This window comes from Parasteatoda tepidariorum, chromosome 1 (genome assembly GCF_043381705.1).
Source record: "Parasteatoda tepidariorum isolate YZ-2023 chromosome 1, CAS_Ptep_4.0, whole genome shotgun sequence".
NCBI lineage: Eukaryota > Metazoa > Arthropoda > Arachnida > Araneae > Theridiidae > Parasteatoda > Parasteatoda tepidariorum.
The window spans coordinates 4,498,391-4,520,408 of NC_092204.1; the positions used below are offsets into that span (position 1 = coordinate 4,498,391).

At 28.9% G+C, this 22,018-nt stretch overlaps 1 protein-coding gene across 1 annotated transcript in view; it reads right to left on the reverse strand.

Moving 5' to 3' along the window:
* LOC107457187 (formin-binding protein 1) overlaps positions 1-22,018 on the reverse strand; it is a gene marked incomplete at its 3' end in the record, with an annotated part of 45,255 nt that overhangs the window by 12,021 nt on the left and 11,216 nt on the right. The window contains 1 exon segment of the mRNA XM_043051408.2: positions 1,201-1,310. Within this exon segment, the coding sequence (XP_042907342.2) occupies positions 1,201-1,310 (110 nt within the window).

Genomic DNA, 22,018 nt, shown 5'->3' on the forward strand with positions numbered 1-22,018 from the left:
GAAGATATTTTGCCATAAGCAGGACCCCCTCCTGCCTATGTCATGTAGGTTAAGGTCCTGCAATTTTTTGCTATTGGCTGGAAGATCAGCATTGCAAGCCGACCAATTTTACTTCTCAGACAAGCTTTAAGCAGTCACAGTATTTTCCCCCCGATATCAGTGTCAATCAATCAATTTGCAACAAATAACTATTTTCTGTATGGCATTTATTGAAAAAACAGTCAGAAATTAGTCATGCTTGAATAGCTTTATTGCTAAAAACTAGGTTAAGGTCAATCAATTTTATTTGGGGGGGGGGGAGAACAATTGAAAAAAAAATAGCTTTCAAGGGCTGGAGTAAATTCAGTTTTTATGTCAATTACCAATAAATTAAATTATTCTTTAGTTTACAAAAGAAATAATAATTCGTCTTTATGTATGAACAATATTTTTGTATGAAATGAAATAGCAGTTTTGCACATGTCTTTCCTACTACATGCAATAAAATAAAAAGGCTGCCATCGATAAAATTATATTTCAAATTTTTAAGTTTTTCCCATGAAATAATAATTTTATAGTTTTTCAAGCTACGAAGCCAGGTTTTTCAACAATAAATAAGCACCTTTTAAGTACTTTTTAATCACTTGAAAAATATTTTTAATAACTTTCCAACAAAAAAAAAATCATAATTAGTATCTGTGCAGTAATAAAAATTATTTTTTTCTATCGTTTAAAGTTCTTAACATAAAATCAATAAAATTCACAAACATACTAAAACTTAAACATAATCATGATAAAATAACTAGTTTCTGACAAATATTGCATTGTGAAAATCATGCATTTTTTGTAATTTAGAATGACAATCGACACTGCAAAAAAATCTCTTTTAAAAGATAGAAAATTAAGCACTATTTACAAACCTCGAATAAAAAAAAAGCACCTTTAAGGGCTTTTAAAAAATTCAAGTAAAACATAACTATCTTTAAACACTTTTTAAAAACCCTATGCACACTGATTTTTTATTGTTTATAAACTCTTTAAACTTTTTTAAAATAAACCTTTATCATATTTGTTTAGAATGTGTTTAAAAAAAATTCAAAAACATAAAAAATTTACAATTTTATGACACTAGAATGAGTACCTCCGAATTTTATAGTTATTGTGAAAAACTATGTTAAAATACACAAATTAAGATTAACAAGTCAAAGTAAATAAACAAACCTAAGTTTATAAGCATATTCAGATTCTATTGCACACCTTTCCTTTAAAAATGAATTATATTTCTCTAAAAATTCAATTCCTCTTAGCGTATGATGGTTGTCATATTGATCCTGTAAAGAAAACAAAAATTAACCAGAAGTATTAACAAGCAGAAAATAATGATTTATACATAAGTTCAAATAAAAAGAAAAATGAAAAATATAATAAAATCAAATGAAGATTTTAAAAATTAAATTTTTTCACATGTACCAAAAAGAAGAAAATATTTATTTTAGTCATAGACAAAGAGCAGTGCTCGAAAATAAGGGTGATCACTATACAATAAAAAGTGTAAGAATGCAGTTTTGGTTTTTCTGTTGCGAGTTTTTTAACTGCTACAAACCCATTTTCTCCTGATGATCATTCTGTCTCAGGAGGCTACTTACCAGGGTTCGTGATTTTTTTGATTTTTATTCAAACACATTGTAAGAACTTTAATTTATGATTAAAAATACTTAATAAATTTTTAATCAAAATTAAATTAATATGAAAGCAATATAATATTTTAGAAGCTCTAACTTACTAATATAATTTTTCATTATAATACATAGCTTTGAATACATAGCAACCATTCTGAAACAAATGCATAATTGAAATTTGAAGACTAGATGAAATAGACAATTTAATGAAAGGGGTCTGTCTAGGTTTTTCTGAGAGGTATTTATTTTGAGAAAATTTAGACATGATTTGTGAAAATTAAAAATAATATTAAAAAATCAGCACAAAAATATGGACTTTTTCGTTTCTTAAGAAACACAAAAATAAAATTTTTTTAAAAAGTATTTTGTGAACTTTTTCCTAAAGTTGAATTTGTGAAGGTACTCTAAGCAGTAGCAAATTTGGCTTGGACAGACTCTTTAACTATTAAATTTAAGTTTCAATTAGCAAACCATAATTTTAATTTAAAATTGTGTTTTTTTTTCTCTTGATTTTTAATATGACAAAATAAATGTAACAGATTGTGTTTATAAATGTAGTCACTCATCAAAAAATAAATATTTAATCTATGTATTTTTATATTAAAATATTCATTTTTAATTCTATGTCAAAATAGATCAGCTAAAATTTTTTTTTACAAAACCTATGCACTCATTGGAATTTTTTTTCACGAAATTTCTTTATAGAAAATTTGATAATGTCAAAGATACTGTAAACATATTATGAGAAAAAAATACCAGTTAATAACTTTATTGCGTCAAATAGACTTTGAAAGAGAAGAATGACACTATATCAGGAAAAAGTATATCAATTCATTAACCTTTTTTTTTTCTTTTTATTTTTGGCATATTAAGGTATAATTCTTTTTAATATAACCTCAAGCTTTAGAAATATACATTTTCCACCAATAAAATATAATGTAGATTTTAATTCCAAGCTGTTTCAATCAAAAGGTAGAATTTTAATTAAGATTATTTGCATTTTTTTCCTTCGAAATTCATGTATATTAATAACTTTCTACACCTATGCAAGTCTATATTAAGACAGCATTAAATGTGTACTTTAATCTGCACTTTCATTCTCAAGAATCGAAAGATTTTTAATGTAATTTCAAATGGGCTGGAATTTAACACACACCAAAAAAGAAAGTAATTTCGTTAACAAAAATTAATTAACGCAGCAATTAATTTAAAATAAATTTTAAAACTAAGAAAAGAAAATAATAAAAGTATCAATAATTTAAAACAGAGTTTTTTAACTTTTAAAATCAATATATATATTTAAAAAAATCAGTTGATATAAATCATGATTTAAATCAAGCTGATTTAAATCAACGAACCCTGCTACTTACTGTAGGGCAGTGTTTCCCAAACTGTGTGGTACGCGTACCCCCAGGGGTACGGGAACAGTTTAGAAACGGTACACGATCTTATGCGCAATATCTTGCAACAAACGAAAATTTCAAAAAAAAAATTTTAAAAACAAATCTAACCATGAAAATTTGTGATTACGTATTTTTCTACTGGCTATTTTTTGCGGTTTTAACAGTTTATAATTAGAGGTGTCAACAGCCAGTTGTGATTTTTAACTTTTGGCTATTTTTTTTATAGTAAAAAATACATTCATTCTTTTATTAGTGGTACACAGTGTTACGAAAAATTTAGAAATGGTACACAAAAGTCATAAGTTTGGGAAACACTGCTGTAGGGGAAAAAAAGTTCGTTCCAAGACTATCGTTTGGGAGGCTTGGGTTTCGGAAGTCATAGGGGGAGGGGGGTTTCTCTAATAATTGGACTCTAATAATCCAAAAATTTACGATTTTGGAACATGGTCGGAAATTTTTAAAATTAGTAGAAAAAAGCGGATTTCCGCTTTTTTGCGGAAGTCTTTCATCTCAGGAATGAAACAGCACATTATATAACATTTGTGAACATTCTTTGTATTGTAATTTTTCATTTAAATTTGCTTTATTAACTTTTTTTTTCCTCCATAAAAATTGTGATAGAGACAAATAAGCATGCCAGTGACGAAATTTTCTTTACACTACGGCAAGGTGTTACTGAAATTGAATAACCATTTTCATACTATTTTACACATAATTAGTACTGTAAGAAAATCATTTTTTCTTCTTTTTTTTTAATTGTTACTTTAGTGCTTTAGTTTTCCGTCAGCAAATTTACTAGAAAGTGGTTGGTTGGCGATTTAAGGAACATAAATTTTGCTTGCAACATTCTGGAAACAACTTAAACTTACGCTATCATTCAGTTAAAACTTTGGGTACTGCAGCTAATCGGTAAAATGGACGAAATTTCGATTAACGAAGTATAGTATTTCGAGGAAAATGGTATTTGTTGTGGCCAGGTAATGGTCCAGCACAAAGCTTCCATAAAATTTGAGGGATTAAAATTCAGCAATAATACCGCTGCTTGCTGTAGTTTGCTCAGTATTATCATCTAGCGGTCTAATTAAAATTTAAATGCTCAAGCTATGCAGAGAATTATAAGAATTTTAACAATATAGCAATAAATTTTATTTTAGCGATTTTAGAAACAATTATAACTTGCATTAGCCATCAGGTACATACCTCATTTATAGATTTGTGCACTCTAGCTTGTCAAAAAGAAGTCGAAATTCAGATTGCAAGATTTCATTCATTACAAATACAAAAAGAAGTTAATAAAAACGTTGTAATAATAAAAATAATGGCAACATTTTATTAAAAAAAAATTCTTAATTTCATTGTAATTTGATTTTTCAAATACTTTGATAATAACAGTTTAGTGGCTCTGGATTAATAATTAAGCACCATCCACAGTGATGGAGCAACATAAGACCTTGGGTTCTACCAGGGTGTGTAGCCAAATTTCTCAACAAAAGATAAGTACTTTTTAAGTACTCAAAAAATATTTTTAAGCATTACACACATTAACAAAATGCAAAATAATTTTCAAAGACTTTACATGATTATGATAAAATAACTAGTTTCTGACAAAGAATTCGTTTCTTGATTATATTAGTCATCATAAAAACAATTTATACACAATTATAAAGATATTCAAATACTAAGTGACTCATTCTATTTATCATTCTATTCTATTATCTATATTCAATAATAACTATTTAAATGTGTAAAATTTAATTCAAAATTATAATTTAATTTAACTATTATTTAAAAAACCTTACGAGTGTATTTATTTTAGATTTAAATAAAAATAATTCATAAAACCATAATCAACAAAACATTAACAAGATTAATATCACACCGAATTTATAAAGATACACCGAATTTAAAAAGATATGTAAAGTAAATACACATTACAAATGTAAATTAGTGAATGACCCCTAAAAAATTTTTAGTATTATTTGCTACTAGTATTTAAATTTTTTTAATGAAACGTTTAAAAAAAAATTAAAACAATTTTGAAATGTAAATACAATAAGATACTCTTTCACTTCGATAGAGATCTAACGTTACAGTTGAATTAGAATACCGGTCACTGTTGATTAGCAATCGAACGCGTTTGGAGAAATTGAATCCAAGAAGCGTATTTCAGGGAAATCCTATTCTAAATTCTCCACGAAGCATGAATAAAAAAATGAAAGTTCAGACTAGAGAATATAAAGAATTTAGTGTATAAAATTTACACTTTATGTAATTGCATGAAATTTATTTAGAAGTTATTTCATGTAGTATTACATTACCAGGGTTGCCACAGAAAAAAAGGAACAAAATAGTTCTTTTTAGTAGCCTAAAGCAAAAAAATAGTTGTCGAAAACTATGAAAATAATTGCCTTAAATATGAACGAAAATTCATCAAAAATATGACTTAAATTTTATCAATGACTTAATTGCGATATACCATGATCCCTTTAGTCCAGTGGGTTGCAAATATGATAATTTTTATAGAAACGTTTAGTATTCTAGCACTAAATTTTTTTATCAAAACAATATAGTATATTTGCAGAAAAATAAATACTTTTGATTACTAGAATTCATTAAAAAACATTCACTTTTTCATTAAAAAAAAAGACACTTTTTCTAAAAAACGTTCCCTTTTAAATTCACGCATCGTAATATCGTACTAAAAATTGTTTTTTTTGTGGAATTTCGCAGCAATAACCATTGAAAAGCCGATCGAGAAACGAAAAAGACTTAAATGGAATCTGTGCAAATTAAACAAATTAATAAGTGATGACTCAAATTTGCCATTCAAAATTGTTTATTTTTTAAGAAAAAAAATTCAGTGTCATCAGAAGCTCCGGCGGGCAGCAGGTATTCAACCCAATTTATGCTAAAAATGCTTTTTATGCCAATTTATGCTTTTTCTGAAAATTGTTGCTAACCAAATTTATGTTAAAAAAACATCGCTAGGAGTACAGAAAAGTCTCCCAATAGTCTTCTTTTCCTAAAAATTGTTGCTAACCCAATTTATACTAAAAAAAAAAATTAAAAAAAATACAATGCTAGGTGTACAGAAAAGTCTCCGAATAGTCTCCTTTTCCTGAAAATTATTGCTAACCCAATTTATGCTAAAAATAACATCGCTAGGTGTACAGAAAAGTCTCCCAATAATCTCCTTTTCTTGGAAATAGTTTCTTTTTTTAACCTTTCCAGGCAAAAAAAAGTTGCCATAGCCGAAAATAGTTGCATTTAAGTCGCCTGTGGCAACTCTGCATTACATAATTTATTTAAAATATTTTAACGTGTTTTGTCTAAATATAAATGCTGAATTTTTGCTTTGCTTTTTTCTGTAAAGTGAAAAAAATGCTAGTTATGTCCTAACGCATACAAAATATGATGTGCTAACTTCAACTTGTTTTTACTTTAAAAATAATAAATTTATAAATTAATTTTGCTCAATTCCTTAAGCTCTTTAAATTATTGAATGGTTGTTTAACAGATTCAAATTTAGTAAGCAAATTTTTTACATCACTTTTCTCACGTAAAACTGTATTAAATTGTTTCTATTATTATTCACTATTTCTAAACATGCTAACAAAAATGTTTCCTGATCATAATGCTGATTTTCTAACAAATAATCAAGGCAGAAAAGAATTCTCCGAAATCAAACACTAAAACCATAAAAGAGAAAAGAATATACAGTAGTTGCTTCGATATTATTAATAAAATTCATATGAAAAAAACTCTTCGTCTTATTTTCTAACACCCATAAAGTTATTATAAAATAGTATACTTATAAATATCAACAAAAAAAAAACTATCTGTTGGGGGAAGAAAAAAAAGATGTTTCGCCGGATTGCTCAAATAAAGAACAGTTGATAAAATTTTCGTTAACCTGATATTTTGAATGCTGGTATCTGTAACAGGTATGATTTTGTATCGTAATAGCTGTAACATGTTATTTGAAAATACCTGTTATGACTCAGTAAGTTCCAACAAGGGTTTACTTGATTTGAAACGTATTTCCGGTGGAAATTTCAAGTTGCCACTTTATGAATCACGTATCGATTAGTGCATATTAGCGAAAAATCTAGCCTTGAAAATCTTTCCGCATCAATATGTGATTTGTTGTTGTTGTTTCGAATTCCAGCGAGCCAGCTTTGTGAAACCAAGCGGATTTAAGGCAGAGTGTGCATTTCTTGTTTTTCAGTGGAGCCATCTACAGCCAAGAATTCTTCTTCGGCACACACGCACACGTCATATTCCGTTTTAAAGGGCGAACTCATTCATACACCCATTCGTAATTTCGACCTGAACCAGAGAACGATCAATCTCCACTTCTGTACCCTCAGAGTTATTGATAATTCGAAGAGAGTTGTGATTTTTTTTTTAAAAAGTACTATCGTTATTAAAACCTTATAGAAAGAATTTGAGGAAGTGACAGAAAATAAAACGAATTTTCAAAAAGAACCATTTAATTTATACTATTTTGTTGAAAGCATCAACTACTTTAGTGATGCCATCTATGTTAATAAAATGAGAATTATTGTTAGAGTTAAAATGTAATATAAAGTTTTGCTCGCAATCACTTCCGGCGTCATTTACAAATGAAAAAAACATGCAAACTTCTTTTTTTTTTGTTTGCTGAGTATTTTGTCTGTCCTTGTTGCGGAACTCAATTTTAAAGAAACGATTCGGAAATGAGCAAGATCCCGAAAGCAGCTTTTGTGACAAAAGCGTTTCCGAAAAGCGTGTATCAGCATTTAGTGGAAACTGATGCATTGATGTCATACATCAAAGGAGTTACAGAGTTAAGAGACTGTCTAGTTACAGAGACTGGCTTCGTGTAATACGGCCCATGGACTGGTGAAACTCTACATTTTCAATAATATTGTTATTGAAAAAATATATATATTAATTTTGTTACATTTTTTTTCATTATTAATATTTTACATGAGTCAGTTCATTTGAACAACCGAATCGATTATTAATTAGATTAATTACTACTTATTCTTTAAGGAAAAAAAAACTTTCGGAACCATTAGTATTATTCCTCGGAACCCAATTTAGGATTCATTAACTTTCATTCATTAACTTCATTCATTCATTAACTCGGATTCATTATTTGTTTTTGTAATAATTGAGCTGAATGAAGTGTACTTGTTTAGTAAACCGACAGTGGCTGGACGTCAATAATAAAAATCAGTAGGATTTAATCCACGAAAAAAAATATATTGTTTATTTTTCTATAACTTTTTTTTTTTTTTTTACTTTGATACATTTATTTATTAACTTTTTTGTTATCCCTAATTTAGTGACACAAAAATCCTATGAGACACACCGTTTTCAAAATGTGAAAATATTTAACCCATTTTAGGCCAAGCATAGAAATTTTATAAAATGTGGTGCTATTTTAATTGAAATTTTCTTGCATTACATTCAATAAGACACAAAAAAAATTTCATGCCTGAAAAATTATATTTTATTTAAGAAATAAAATGGTACATATATGCACCATTCATTAAATCAACAAATCATCTAGGGGGCCGTTCAAAAAGTACGTACACAAAAATGCAGAAATTTTAACCCCCTCCCCCCCTTCATACATAACCGTACACAAGGTCTTACTCCCCCCCCCTTAGAGTACGTACATTTAATTAGTCTACCCCCCTTTTTCATAAAAATTAAAATAATTCTGTTTTAAATAAAATTAAATATTTATTTAATATAATAAATTAATTTAAATTATTTAAACAATAACACCCAACTTTGTGTACGTACTTTGTATAATACTTCCCCCCCTCCCCATCATACAAAACCGTACAAAATAGCAAATCCTCTCTCACCCCCCTTCGGGATGTACGTACTTTTTGAACGGCCCCTAGTTGAACGCTTGTTTCTTTATGAAATTTGTTTTATTTTATTTATTAATTTTTTATTTACTGACTTGCAACTTTAATATATCCTAAAAACATACGATAAATCTCGAAAGGAATAATTATACCTTTTCAAAAAATTTCATTTGTCAATAACCGTTTAAGTTACGAGGCTTGAATAGTTTAAAAATTTCTCAACAGAAAGTATTTACTCTAATTGAATTACTGATGTTTTATAAATGTCTTCAGAACCCTTGACAACAGCAGAAAAATAAAATTTATTAAAAAATATTCGTCACAGTGTTAACAAAAAATATTTATTGAAATGGTGTGCACCTTTGGCCGAAATTGGGTTAAAGATGGAGGCGAAATTTTGAAACAAAGCGAAGGAAAAACAGTATAGGATAAAAATTCCACGACACTTAATACCTAAGGTTGATAAAAAAAGATAGCCTTCTCTTTACTTGACTGATAAGAAGATAAACAAGCATAAAGATCTTTCACTATAATTTTTCAGTTTATCGAACCACCGCACAACAATTGGCAAAATGATTGCATAGAAATTTTTTTTTCCCCATGAAATGTTTTGTAAGAAATCGAAACTCCGTTTTATATCTTTAAAACAGGGTTTCCACTCAATTTCGAAAAAAAAATTCCCTGACTTATTCTCTGACAGGTATACCAGGTAAATTTCAATAAAAATTCAGACCATATTTTTATCAAAAACTTTGATTCTTTAATTTGTTAATGCGAATTATAAGATTTTCAGTGTAAAAAAATATAAATTAATAAGGATGAGAACATTTAAGTTTGATTAAAATGCGAAATTTTTATAACAAATAATTGAAATAAATGTAAGAATTATTTAACTTGAATCTCAATAACTGTTTACTGTTACTGACAATTTTAAGACTGGTCATGTTCCAGGTATGATATAGGAATATTCCAGGTTTTTGTAAAAAATTCCAACTTTCCCTGACTATTCCCTGATTTTTGGAGTTAAAATAAAATTCCCTGACGATTCCAGGTTATCCTTGTTCTCCCTGACCAGTAGGAATCCTATTAAAAGTGTCTAGATATTCTAAGAGAAAAAACACAGTTTTTTTTAAATTTTTTATTTACATTTACTTAAGAGGAAATGGAAAATTACTCTAATACTTAAGGGGGGGGCGAATTTCTTCCTACACACTCACGGGTGCCACTTAAATCATGAAAAAAAAATCCCTGTGCTTACCCTGCATATATTATGCACATGATTAAAAATCTTTTGAAGTTCTTAAACCTTTTTTAACGATAATAATATATGATGTCTATGGTATATTTCCTTCAGTATTTCCTAAAAAACAGCATGTAACAACATTTGTATTGATGGTTGTTAAAAAGCAGGGTTTGTTGATTTAAATCAGCTTGATTTAAATCACGATTCAAATCATGGATTTTATCATCATTTTAAATCAAGGATNCCCTGTGCTTACCCTGCATATATTATGCACATGATTAAAAATCTTTTGAAGTTCTTAAAACCTTTTTAACGATAATAATATATGTCTATGGTATATTTCCTTCAGTATTTCCTAAAAAACAGCATGTAACAACATTTGTATTGATGGTTGTTAAAAAGCAGGGTTTGTTGATTTAAATCAGCTTGATTTAAATCACGATTCAAATCATGATTTAAATCAAATGATTTTTTTAAAAAATCCTTGATTTAAATCAGCTGATTTTTTTATGTAAATATATTGATCCAAAAAGTTAAAAAAACAGTGTTTTAAATTATTGATAATTTTATTATTTTCTTTTCTTAGTTTTAAAATTTATTTTAAATAAATTGCTGCATTAATTAATTTTGGTTAAAGAAATTACTTTCTTTCTCGGTGTGTGTTAAATTCCAACACATTTGAAAATGCATTTTTAAAAATCTTTTGATTCTTGAGATTGAAAGTACAGATTAAAGTAAACATTTAATGCTGTCTTAATATAGACTTGCATATTTGTAGAAAGTAATTAATAAACATGAATTTTTTTTCACAAAAGAATAATGTTAATTAAAATTCTACCTTTTGATTGAAAAAGCATGGAATTAAAATCTACATATTTTATTGGTGGAAAATGTAAAGTTACCTCAAAAAGAAATTACCCTAATATGCCGAAAATAGGGATTAAATTCTCTATTTCATCTAGTGTTTAAATTTCAATAATGCATTTGTTTCAAAATGGTTACTATGCATTCAAAGGTATGTATTATAATGAAAAATTGTTTTAGGTAGTTAGAACTTCTAAAATATTGTTATAATATAGTTTTAATATTAATTTAATTTTGATTAAACACTTATAAAGTTTTTTTAATCATAAATCAAAGTTCTCTCATTAGAAAAAAATAAAAATCCAATTTAAATAAAAAAAATCACGTACCCTGTTAAAAAGTAGGTAAGTGCGATTTAGAAACTACCAATTTACACTTTATCATAAACCTGGCTTGAGATTAAAGTTTCTGAAGAATTTTATTAAAGAGAGGTTGAATTTGTTTCACATCAGTTTTTATAACATTCGTCGAACAGCCGACCCTATTTTTCGGTTTACAACTAATGTTCAACTCCGCAGCCTTGTCAATTTGAACCCAATCCAGAAGACAAGGGAACTTCTGGATCAAGTCTTGGGAGAAATTTGCTTTCAATTGAAATTGCACATCAGTTTTGGAAAAATTCGTCACAAATGATTTAATTTCTTCGTATTTAATAGTACAATTAAAATACTCTTTCGTCACAATTCGCAATAAGCCGGCACAACTTAAAAAGATACCGGAGTCGGTTGTTTCCGGAAAGGGGGAAAAAAAGCTTATTTCCTGACGTTCCGGAAACAATGCTTCCGGAATTTCTTTTTTCCCTTACACCTTTCTTCCCGTCTAAAATAGTTCTTAAACACAAATAGCACGGTATGAATAAGACAAAAACGTCTGTCAATATTCTGTAGATAGAAACTTCCGATAAAATTAAATTACCAGTTAATAGTACTCGCTCTTATAACTCGACAATATATAAACTATAACATGCGACTTATAACTATAACATGCAAACATAGTTGCCAACATGGATAAGAAAAAAAAAACAGGAGATTTTGCAAAATAATATAAATTTCATGATAATTGTTTCATAATGTACTAAATATTTCATACATAGGGAAATTTAGGGATTTTCATAGTTCTCAAAATAGAAAGACTGCAAAATTTTCCTGTTATGATTGACAAAAAATGAAGTAGAAATCTTATGTATTATGTTTACTCAGAATTTTAAATACCAAACGGCTATTCATTCAAAGAAGATGGTTAAAAGATTTTGGTTAATTTTCTTTTCAGTAAAAATTTTCGAAATTTTTTCTCTAAAATTATATATTTAAAAGATGCCTTTTTCGCGCATCGGAGGGGAAAGAAATGTTCAAAATTTTTCGATTCGTATTTGAGAAGAATGAAAAATAAAAAATATTGAAATCTTTTCCGTAGAAATGTTTGAAAAAATATGAGAATATCGCCCTTGACATTAGAATAAAAAAAAAATTACATAATCATCAAATGCATAAAATTTTATTATATCCAAATAGGTTCGTTTTTTTTTTTTNTATCCAAATAGTCTTTTCTTTGTAAATACAACGTTTCTGTCAATTTAAATTTAAAAATTTAATTAATAACATGTATATTAATAACATGTATATTAATTATTATTAATAGTATCTTGCAGAAAGATATTAGTGCTGTCGTAGAAAGCCTAAAAAATTCTGCTACAGAAGTTAAACCTCGTAACTATAGTAACCACCGTAACTCCAATCAAATGGCATGGGGAGTTGTTAACATAGACGAACTATAGTTGTAAGGATTGTTTAACAGTAGACGACATGGCGAGTGTTGATTTGTTATCGATTTGTTGATTGTGAGAAAATTATTTTCTTTCCTCGTGTGTTTTTCTTTTTTATGAAATTAATTATTTTTTGTATTTATTGTGTTTTTATTATTCTTATATTGTAACTTATGCAAAAACACTGTATTTTAACTATAAATGTAAAATTTGTATTTTTTGTGTGAGCAGATAATTATTTTTATTTAATGTTCTAAAAAATTCAAATTCAAATCAGAAATTCAAAAGCGTGCATGAATGTATACTTCAATCGCAGGAGCATCGAAAACTTTTTGGGTTTTAAGTAATTTTCACAAAATCTCAAAAACAGGACAATGGTAAGAAACTCTAGATTATCTTTAGAGCTTGCTCAATTCATCACTTCCACCACATAAAGTCCTTTTTTTTTTTGTCATAGTACGTGATTAATGCAAGGTCAATCACCCATTTAAAAAAAAAAAAAAGAGAAAAAGAAAGAAAGGCAGATGAGTCAACAAGACAGCACATTTCTTCGGATGATGTAAAACGCAAGTCCAGAGGCGTTATTCTTATTCATTTCCATAAAACTTCCAAGAAATAACTCTTTTAATGATCAGGGGCAATCAACGCGCAGCGTGCAATCATTCAGACGAAATTAAATTATACCAGTAACAAAGATGCCAACTGCGCAGGACGCGCCATAATAATTTAAAAAACGGTAAATAGCTACAAACTAAAATTTGCATATATATTTGACTAATTTTGTTTACTTTTTAATACGGTGTAGCATGACTTAACTGCAATAAAGTGGCGAATTATATAAGTCTTCGAATTACTTAGAAATAGTCATGAATAAAAAACTAATAAATTGAATTTATTAAACCAAGAATCACACATTAATAAACAACCGCTCGAAAATATTTATTTGCTGTCTGGAGCAAGTAGGCATCTCTGCATTAAGAACTTTCTCGAGCTATCTGCGGCAAAATTCTCTAATATTTTTTTAATAATTATCTCTAGCACTAATATCTTTCTGCAAGATACTTTTAATAACATATATGTAACTAATTAAAAATAACAAAAGCGCTGTGTTTACAAAAGAAAACATATAATTCTTTTAATTGAACATGCAATAATTTTTTATTTTAATACTATGAGTGATATTCTTGCATTTTGTTTTTTATTATTATATTTATTCTTGCAAATTATTTCCTTTTTCGCATTTTGTAAATAATCATCACAATAAAAAAAATAATTAAAAATCATAAAATCCGTAGTAGTAATTGCCGAAAAAAGATCGTAGACGAAATCACGCGAATCGGACTACTCAAATGCGTGTTTCGTTTCCATATTAGGTTGTTGAAAAAAATATTGGGTTTAAAAATTATGGAGACATCAATAGCAATAACCGCCAAAACTTCCGTAGAATTATTGCCTTAAAAAACACTCAAATGCAAGATTTAGGGGTGATTGTGAGCCCAAGTTAAAATTCCGGAAAATTTCTTGAGCAAAAAAAAACAAAAATTTAAATCGGAAAAAAAATCGAAAAAAGCAAGGTTTTTTTTCCTTTTTCTCAATATTTCTTAGTTAACTTAAAATATATTTAAAATTTTACACATACCTATGATGACCTGGAGAAGTAATTGAAATTTACAAATATGCCTTTCTTTCTTGAGTTTATGATTATAATAACTATTTACTGATAAAAAATGAATATTAATCTTGAATATAAGTTTATAAAGTTATCTTTCTGGCTCTCCCTTACCAACAAATAAAATAAACTGTGTTTTTAAGTTCCACCTTTGAAAATTTGATTTCTGGAAACTTTTGTGATCAAGGATTTTTTGAAACGTCTGAACCTTCGATCTCCGGAAACTTCCGGATCACGGTTAGCGAAAAATGCGAAATCCGGATTTTTTTCCGGAGCGCAATCAGCCCTGAAGATTCGAATTTTCCATTCTGCTTGAAATATATCGGGATATTTAAAATCCACGTGAAAATCAATATCAATAACTGCCGAAAATACAACCAAAACATAACGTCGATTTACGATACTATCAGCTTAAATTGAGCGTGTCAAAATGTTATTGTCTAAATGCATGACTCAAATATTACGTGTGAATTTCTGTAGAAAAGAACAGTAATTTTTTTTAAAAATAAAAAGAAAAGAAAAAAACTTTTCAAAAGAAAACTTTTTCTGCTAGAACTCTGTAACATTCTGCGGCAATGTCGCCTGGTCGCTGCAATTCTGTCACGGGGAAAATTAACATATTTGGAAAGAAAAGTATGCAATAACTCAAACGTAACGTAAATTTATGTAAAAATTAATATGCTACTAGTCATTGGCCAAATTATTAGACGCACTATACGATTCTATGTAAAATCTTAATTATCAGGTGATACAATACAGCTTTATTGCTTTTACGCGACTGAAACCGGTTTGCACTTGCTTACATTCGTGTTTCAATTGGTTAAATTAGACGATATATAATATAATTTCGTCGACGATATAAATTAGACGGAATATTATATAAATGTAGAATATTTATTATATCAGGTACTATATTAGTATATAATAATAACTGGACCAAAATATTTGACGCATTGTAGTTTTTCAATTATTATATGTTTTGCACTAGTTTATATGCAATACTTTTATAGTTAAACATACATGTAATAGGTTTTTATTCAGGAGATTTCTTATATACTTCCTATTTGTATTTATTTTTAACGTATTACATGACAATGTTAACCCATTGATAGACGAACGTAAACAAGTGCAAACCGGTTTCAGTCGCGTAAAAAACAATAAAGCCGTACAGTATGACCTGATAATTAAGACTTTACATAGAATCTTACAGTGCGTCTAATCATTTGGCCAGGGGACTGTAACTTTAACGAACTACAAAAATGTTTAGTACTATAGATTATTAGGGCCAGTTTGTGAGATTTAAATACAGGGGTCTGTCCAGACATTTTGTGAAAGGTCCGCTTTTCGTAAAATTGTGAAAAAATTACTCGTAATTTGTGAATATAAAATAAACGTTAAGTCACATTCTTTCAGCCAGGGTCCGCTTTTGTGAATTTGTGCAAATNTATATTAGTATATAATAATAACTAGACCAAATTATTTGACGCATTGTAGTTTTTCAATTATTATATGTTTTGCACTAGTTTATATGCAATACTTTTATAGTTAAACATGCATGTAATAGGTTTTTATTCAGGAGATTTTTTATATACTTCCTATTTGTATTTATTTTTAACGTATTACATTACAATGTTAACCCATTGATACACGATCGCAAACAAGTGCAAACCGGTTTCAGTCGCGTAAAAAACAATAAAGCCGTATAGTATGACCTGATAATTAAGACTTTACATAGAATCTTATAGTACGTCTAATAATTTGACCAGGGGACTGTAACTTTAACGAACTACAAAAATGCTTAGTACTATAAATTATTAGGGCCAGTTTGTGAGATTTAAATACAGGGGTCTGTCCAGACATTTTGTGAAAGGTCCGTTTTTTGTAAAATTGTGAAAAAATTACTCGTCATTTGTGAATATAAAATAAACGTTAAGTCACATTTTTTCAGCCAGGGTCCGCTTTTGTGAATTTGTGCAAATAGGGTCCGTTATTGCAAAAAAAAAAAAACTTTTTCAAGGAGTTTCTAAATTGCAAAGACATACAAGATTATGCTCAATGCTGTAAAATTATAATTAAAAAAATTAAATTTTAAAAAATAAACAGCAAATGCAGCTACTAAATAAGCGATGCAATATACAAATATTTGGCATTTAGCCTATACAGTATATGCTGAACGCAGTATATGCTGAACGCAGAATATTCATTTCGGACGAATAAAGGAAGAAGCGACTGCGGAAGACAAAATTTAGTTCGTTAACGTCTGTCTTTCTCCCCCCCCCCTTCCTGGGAAGGGTTTATTCGATTAACAAAACAATAATGAAGATAAACAAATTTGTGAAGGGTCCGATTAAAAGATAAATTATTTTGTGAAGGGCCCCGTCTTCATGAAAAGATATTTTGTGAAGAGTCCGTTAACGGACCCAAATTTCTTCTAAACAGACCCCTGAAATATATCGATTTTTGATAAGGAAACGACAGGTAGAGATGCTATTCATTTTTGCCTTACAGACAAAAATTAGTAAGTTCATTAAAATAAGCCCTCCCAGTTCATCAAAATAAAACATTAATGATGTTGATTTAAGTCCCGATTTATTTCTCCTTAAAACTACCCATACCGATTCATTTGTATTTCAATGACATTGATTTCATCCATCCAGATTCAGAATAATTTCATAAAAAATTTTATCAAATAAAATATTAATAAAAAAAATGTGATTGCACAGGTCTTTTAAGGTACGCACCTTGATCATTTCCTCCAAGGTCGTCTACTATTGTGCCTTTTCCATCACTGCATTCAATGCAAGAAAAATACTGTCTGTTTACCTTGCAGCTTTCACGCTCTGATGAAGAGCAATCGCGTGACGACAGTTCGTTGGTTAAAGCATTAAAATGGGTGCTTTATTTACTCACTGTTTTAACTCCTTTAGTCGAACTTTTTAATCGAATCTTTGATTAGGAATTCATTGTAGAGTTTTTTTGTTTTTTAATTCTTCAAATTAAAAAATTTGAAAACTACGCTAAAAAATCGGAAAATAGTTTTATTTTTACCAGATCTAAAACGAAAAACGTAGGGTAGTAACACTTTGGTAAAGACGTATCAAGTAATTTTTTTGAGTGGCGATAAAAGTTTATGAGAAAAGGTGATGCGCTCTTTATTCAATTCCTACTACAGTACAGAACCCGTTATCCGGAAATCAGAAAACCGGAATAAAATTCGATAAATTTTCCCGCCATTTAAAAAAAAAAAATTTTTTTTTCCTCATTAGATTTTAGGATTTTCTTTTTTTTTTAAAGATGTTCACCTTACCATTATTTTGGAAATAATCATTAGTGTATTACTTCATCGTTTTTTCTTCTTTTTAAGATTATTTCCAAAAAAAAAATTTTTTTTTGGTTGGGTTTAACAATAAAAAAATGGCTTTTTGTAGCGATTCAGAAAACCGGAAAAATCAGTTATCCGGAATAGCGATGGTCCCGATCGTTCCGGATAATCGATTCCCTAGTGTATTAGTTCACACTCTCCCTATATCATGTTCAAATTTTCAATTGTTAATAAAATACTTTTCATTCATCCACTCAAGTGTTCAAATCCAATTATTTTAAACTTATAGTGGATAACACTGGATGTTGATACAGTTTTTTCAAACATTAATTCATTCATTAAATTTAATTAATTTTAGTTTAAAATGGAGAAAAAATTGTAATCATTTAATAAAAAGTAACTAAAATAAGGAATTGACTTTAGAAGAAGAAAAAATTCATATTGCTCGTTTACTCACTATTTTATTCCTTTAGTCCAGGGGTGTCAAACCCGCGGCCCAAAGGCCGCATGCGGTCCGAGATGAACATTTTTGTGGCCCAGTAAATATATCCGACGCAAAGTAAAAATAAATTAGAAATGAGAATTAGAAAGGAAACTAGCATATAAAATTAAAATATACTTTATTTATAAACTATACGGATCATTTTAAATTGTACGCGCGAAAATGTAAAATTCTAATTGGCTTGCGGCACCTGCCATTCCAGGGATACTGCATCGTATCAAAAATACGCAAAAAAAAAATTTCAATTCTTAGAACGGAATTTGAAACAAGGTTTAAAGATTTTAATTCCTCGGAAAAGAAATTTTGTTTGTTTTCGTCGATTTTCTCAATAAATATAGATTCAGTACCCAGTAGTATGCAAATGGAAGTGATTGAGATTCAGTGCGACTCAAATTTGAAGGCAAAATTCATTGAAGTGGTTGTGCCTGAATTTTACAAATATTTGCCGGCAAGGTTTGAAATGTATTGAAATTATGAAATTATTTCCATGTTTGGAAGTACTTATCAGTGCAAGCAATTATTTTCTGTTATGAATGGAAATAAATCTCCTGTCTGAAACCGTATTAATAACGCTCATGTTGGGTCAATTTTGAAAGTAGTCTCGACCAAAAAAATTTCTCCCGAAATAAGAAAGATAGTAGCTGAGAACAGATGTCAAAAATCAAACAATAATTTAACTTTACATATGCTTATTACAATATGCTATTCAAATTAAAAATATTTGTTTCTATGAACATTGATTTTTTTTTTTTTTTGGCGGCCCTCCTAAAGTTAAGCATTGTTTATTTGGCCCAAGTTAGCTTTTGAGTTTGACACCCTTGTTGTAGAGGGATATATCGTTATGACAAGGATCTACATACTTTGGGGACACAATAAGATTTTTTTTTTAATTTTAATGTTATACATGTATTAACTATAACTATATTTACATATTATGCAATAAATTAATATGGTTAAATGTTAAAAACAATTCAGATCATAAATATACCTGAAAACCGTTTTTCTTGGAAATAATCTGATTTTTTTTGACTGTCAAGTCAACTAACAAAGTACGCATTGAATCCAAAGGGTGAAAATGTTTTCTGTTTGTGAATGATGCTCCACCCACCCTATACAGAAAAAATTCTCTATCAGGTGTTAATGTGATGCTTGTGGTCATTTGTGACTCACTATCAGCTTTTAACATGAAGGAAGTGAAATCAGATAGGAATGGTACATTTGTGACTTTTTAAGAGATAACTAAGCAATTCTAAGAATGTTGGGGTGGTCAGCAGTGAGTCTTCTCTTGCCAGTAAAAAATGGCAAAAAATGATAAAATAGGACTTTTTACATTATTTGAAAACCAATAATAAATGGAGAAAATAAGGTTGAAATTTAGAAAAAAAATCGTTTTATTGAGTTTTTTGCTTTGGAGAATATCATAATATTGAGAGGAGCACGACATTAATTCATAAGCAAGTTCATCGGGACCATGAAACATTATCGTAATAAAGGGAGTTATTGTTGCATTAGATATCGTAGTAGCGAGAGTTCGCTGTATTTATAAAAATTAAGAGGGGATCGATTTTAAGTTCAGCATAAAGAAAACGTTTTCTGTCCCCATCAAAAATGATGCAACGTAGACAAAATACATAAATAAATAAAGGTATTAACTTTTGGCACAAAAATAAATTTACACAAGCTGGAACTTCCACAAGGCATAACTTGAAGTATGCAAATTAATCAGCAAAAAAAAGCTAACAATTGGGTATACTATAGCCTACGTCACAGATCGTGTTATTCCTACTAAATTTAACCAGTAAACAGCATTTTCTGCGAACCTGATTTCTAGCAACAAGTAAAAGTATCAAACGAAGTGTCTTGTTATAAGTCGCTGCTCGCCAGGTTGGAATTGTATTAGTCTAGTTCCTTTGGAAATAATTTATATTGTTGTTTTACCGAAGTTTATGAATTTAGTAAGCATATTTAAAACTCAGTTTATTAATTAAACTAAAAGGTAAATGTTATTCCTAGTAAGTGGAAGTAGTTGGGCTTTTTTCATATTATACCCAATTAATATCAGACATAAAAAAAAATATAACTTCTTCTGCGAACTACTTATGTTTCCAACTAATTCGGATCGTTTGACTAACCGTCAAAAAACAAAACCTTTTTAACAAAGACTACATTTAGTCTTCCCACAGATCGTCAGGAAAAAATGAAATTGGAGTTTTTCAACACCGCTAATGGCAACAATGCACAGGAATTATCACCACCAGATATTAAACGAAGCATGTCAGAATAAATACACTGCTCATTCAACAATGGAGGGAAATCCACGTGCCCCGAGTCGTCATTAGTTGCAGACAATAATTCTCACTTCCGTCAAGGTTTCCTGAACTGTTCATTCATTCAATTCACTTTCACTCTATCACAACAGTCCCGTTAGAAGTTGGCAGCTTCAACTCCGGAAGAAGGAAACCTCTCTTGGCGTAAGAATTTCAACAGGAAAAAAAGAAAAGAGTTCGATAAGACCTGCACATATCTTGGTTTGTTGACACTATCAGTAAACATTCAAGGTGCACAGGATGTTACTAACTGATACGCTACGACTCAAAACGCCAGTCGAAACATTTTAATATCAAGACTATTTTATTCAATTCCTTACNCAGGAAAAAAAAAAAAGAGTTCGATAAGACCTGCACATATCTTGGTTTGTTGACACTATCAGCAAACATTCAAGGTGCACAGGATGTAACTAACTGATACGCTACACGACTCAAAACGCCAGTCGAAACATTTTAATATCAAGACTATTTTATTCAATTCCTTACTATTAGTTTACACTCTCCCAACATCTTGTTCAAATTTTAAATCGTTAATTTTAATTCATCCACTCAAATTCAAATACATTTATTTTAAACTTGTTGTGGATGACATTTGATGTTAATACAGCTTTTTCAAAGATTAATTCATTCATTAAATAGGGATGAGCGATAAACGAAATGGAATTTTATGATGGGTTAAACGTTAGTCATTGTTTTAAATTTTACTGTAAGAGATTAAGTTTCTCGCGTATGTTAAAGATAACATCAGTGATAATTTCTAACGTATAACTAACTCTATTTGAACCAAAAAAGTATATAGTTTATCGTGCACATTTAAATATTAAATTATTACACGTATTTTATCTATTAGACACGTATCTATCTATTAAATTATTACACGCATTTATCTGATACAGGGAAAAATTTAATTTTATAATTAAATTATCAGGGGTCTGTTTAGAAGAAATTTGGGTCCGTTAACGGACCCTTCACAAAATATCTTTTCATAAAACGGACCCTTCACTAAAATATTTTAACTTAAAAACGGACCCTTCACAAAATGATTTTTCTTTTAATCGGACCCTTCACAAATATTTTAATTAAAAGCATTATTTTGTTAATCGAATAAACCCTTTCCAGGGCAGAAAACAAGAAAGATGGATGTAAACGAATTAAGTTTTGTCTTCGGCAGACGATTCTTCCATTATTCGTCCGAAATGAATATTCTGCGTTCAGCAGTATAGGCTAAATACCAAATATTTGTATGTTGCATCTCTAATTTAAGAGCAGCAATTGTAGTTTATTTTTTAAAATTTAATTTTTTTAATTATAATTTTACAGTGTTGAGCATAATCTTGTATCTTTATAATTTAAAAACTCCTTGAAAAAGTTTTTTTTTTGCAATAACGGACCCTATTT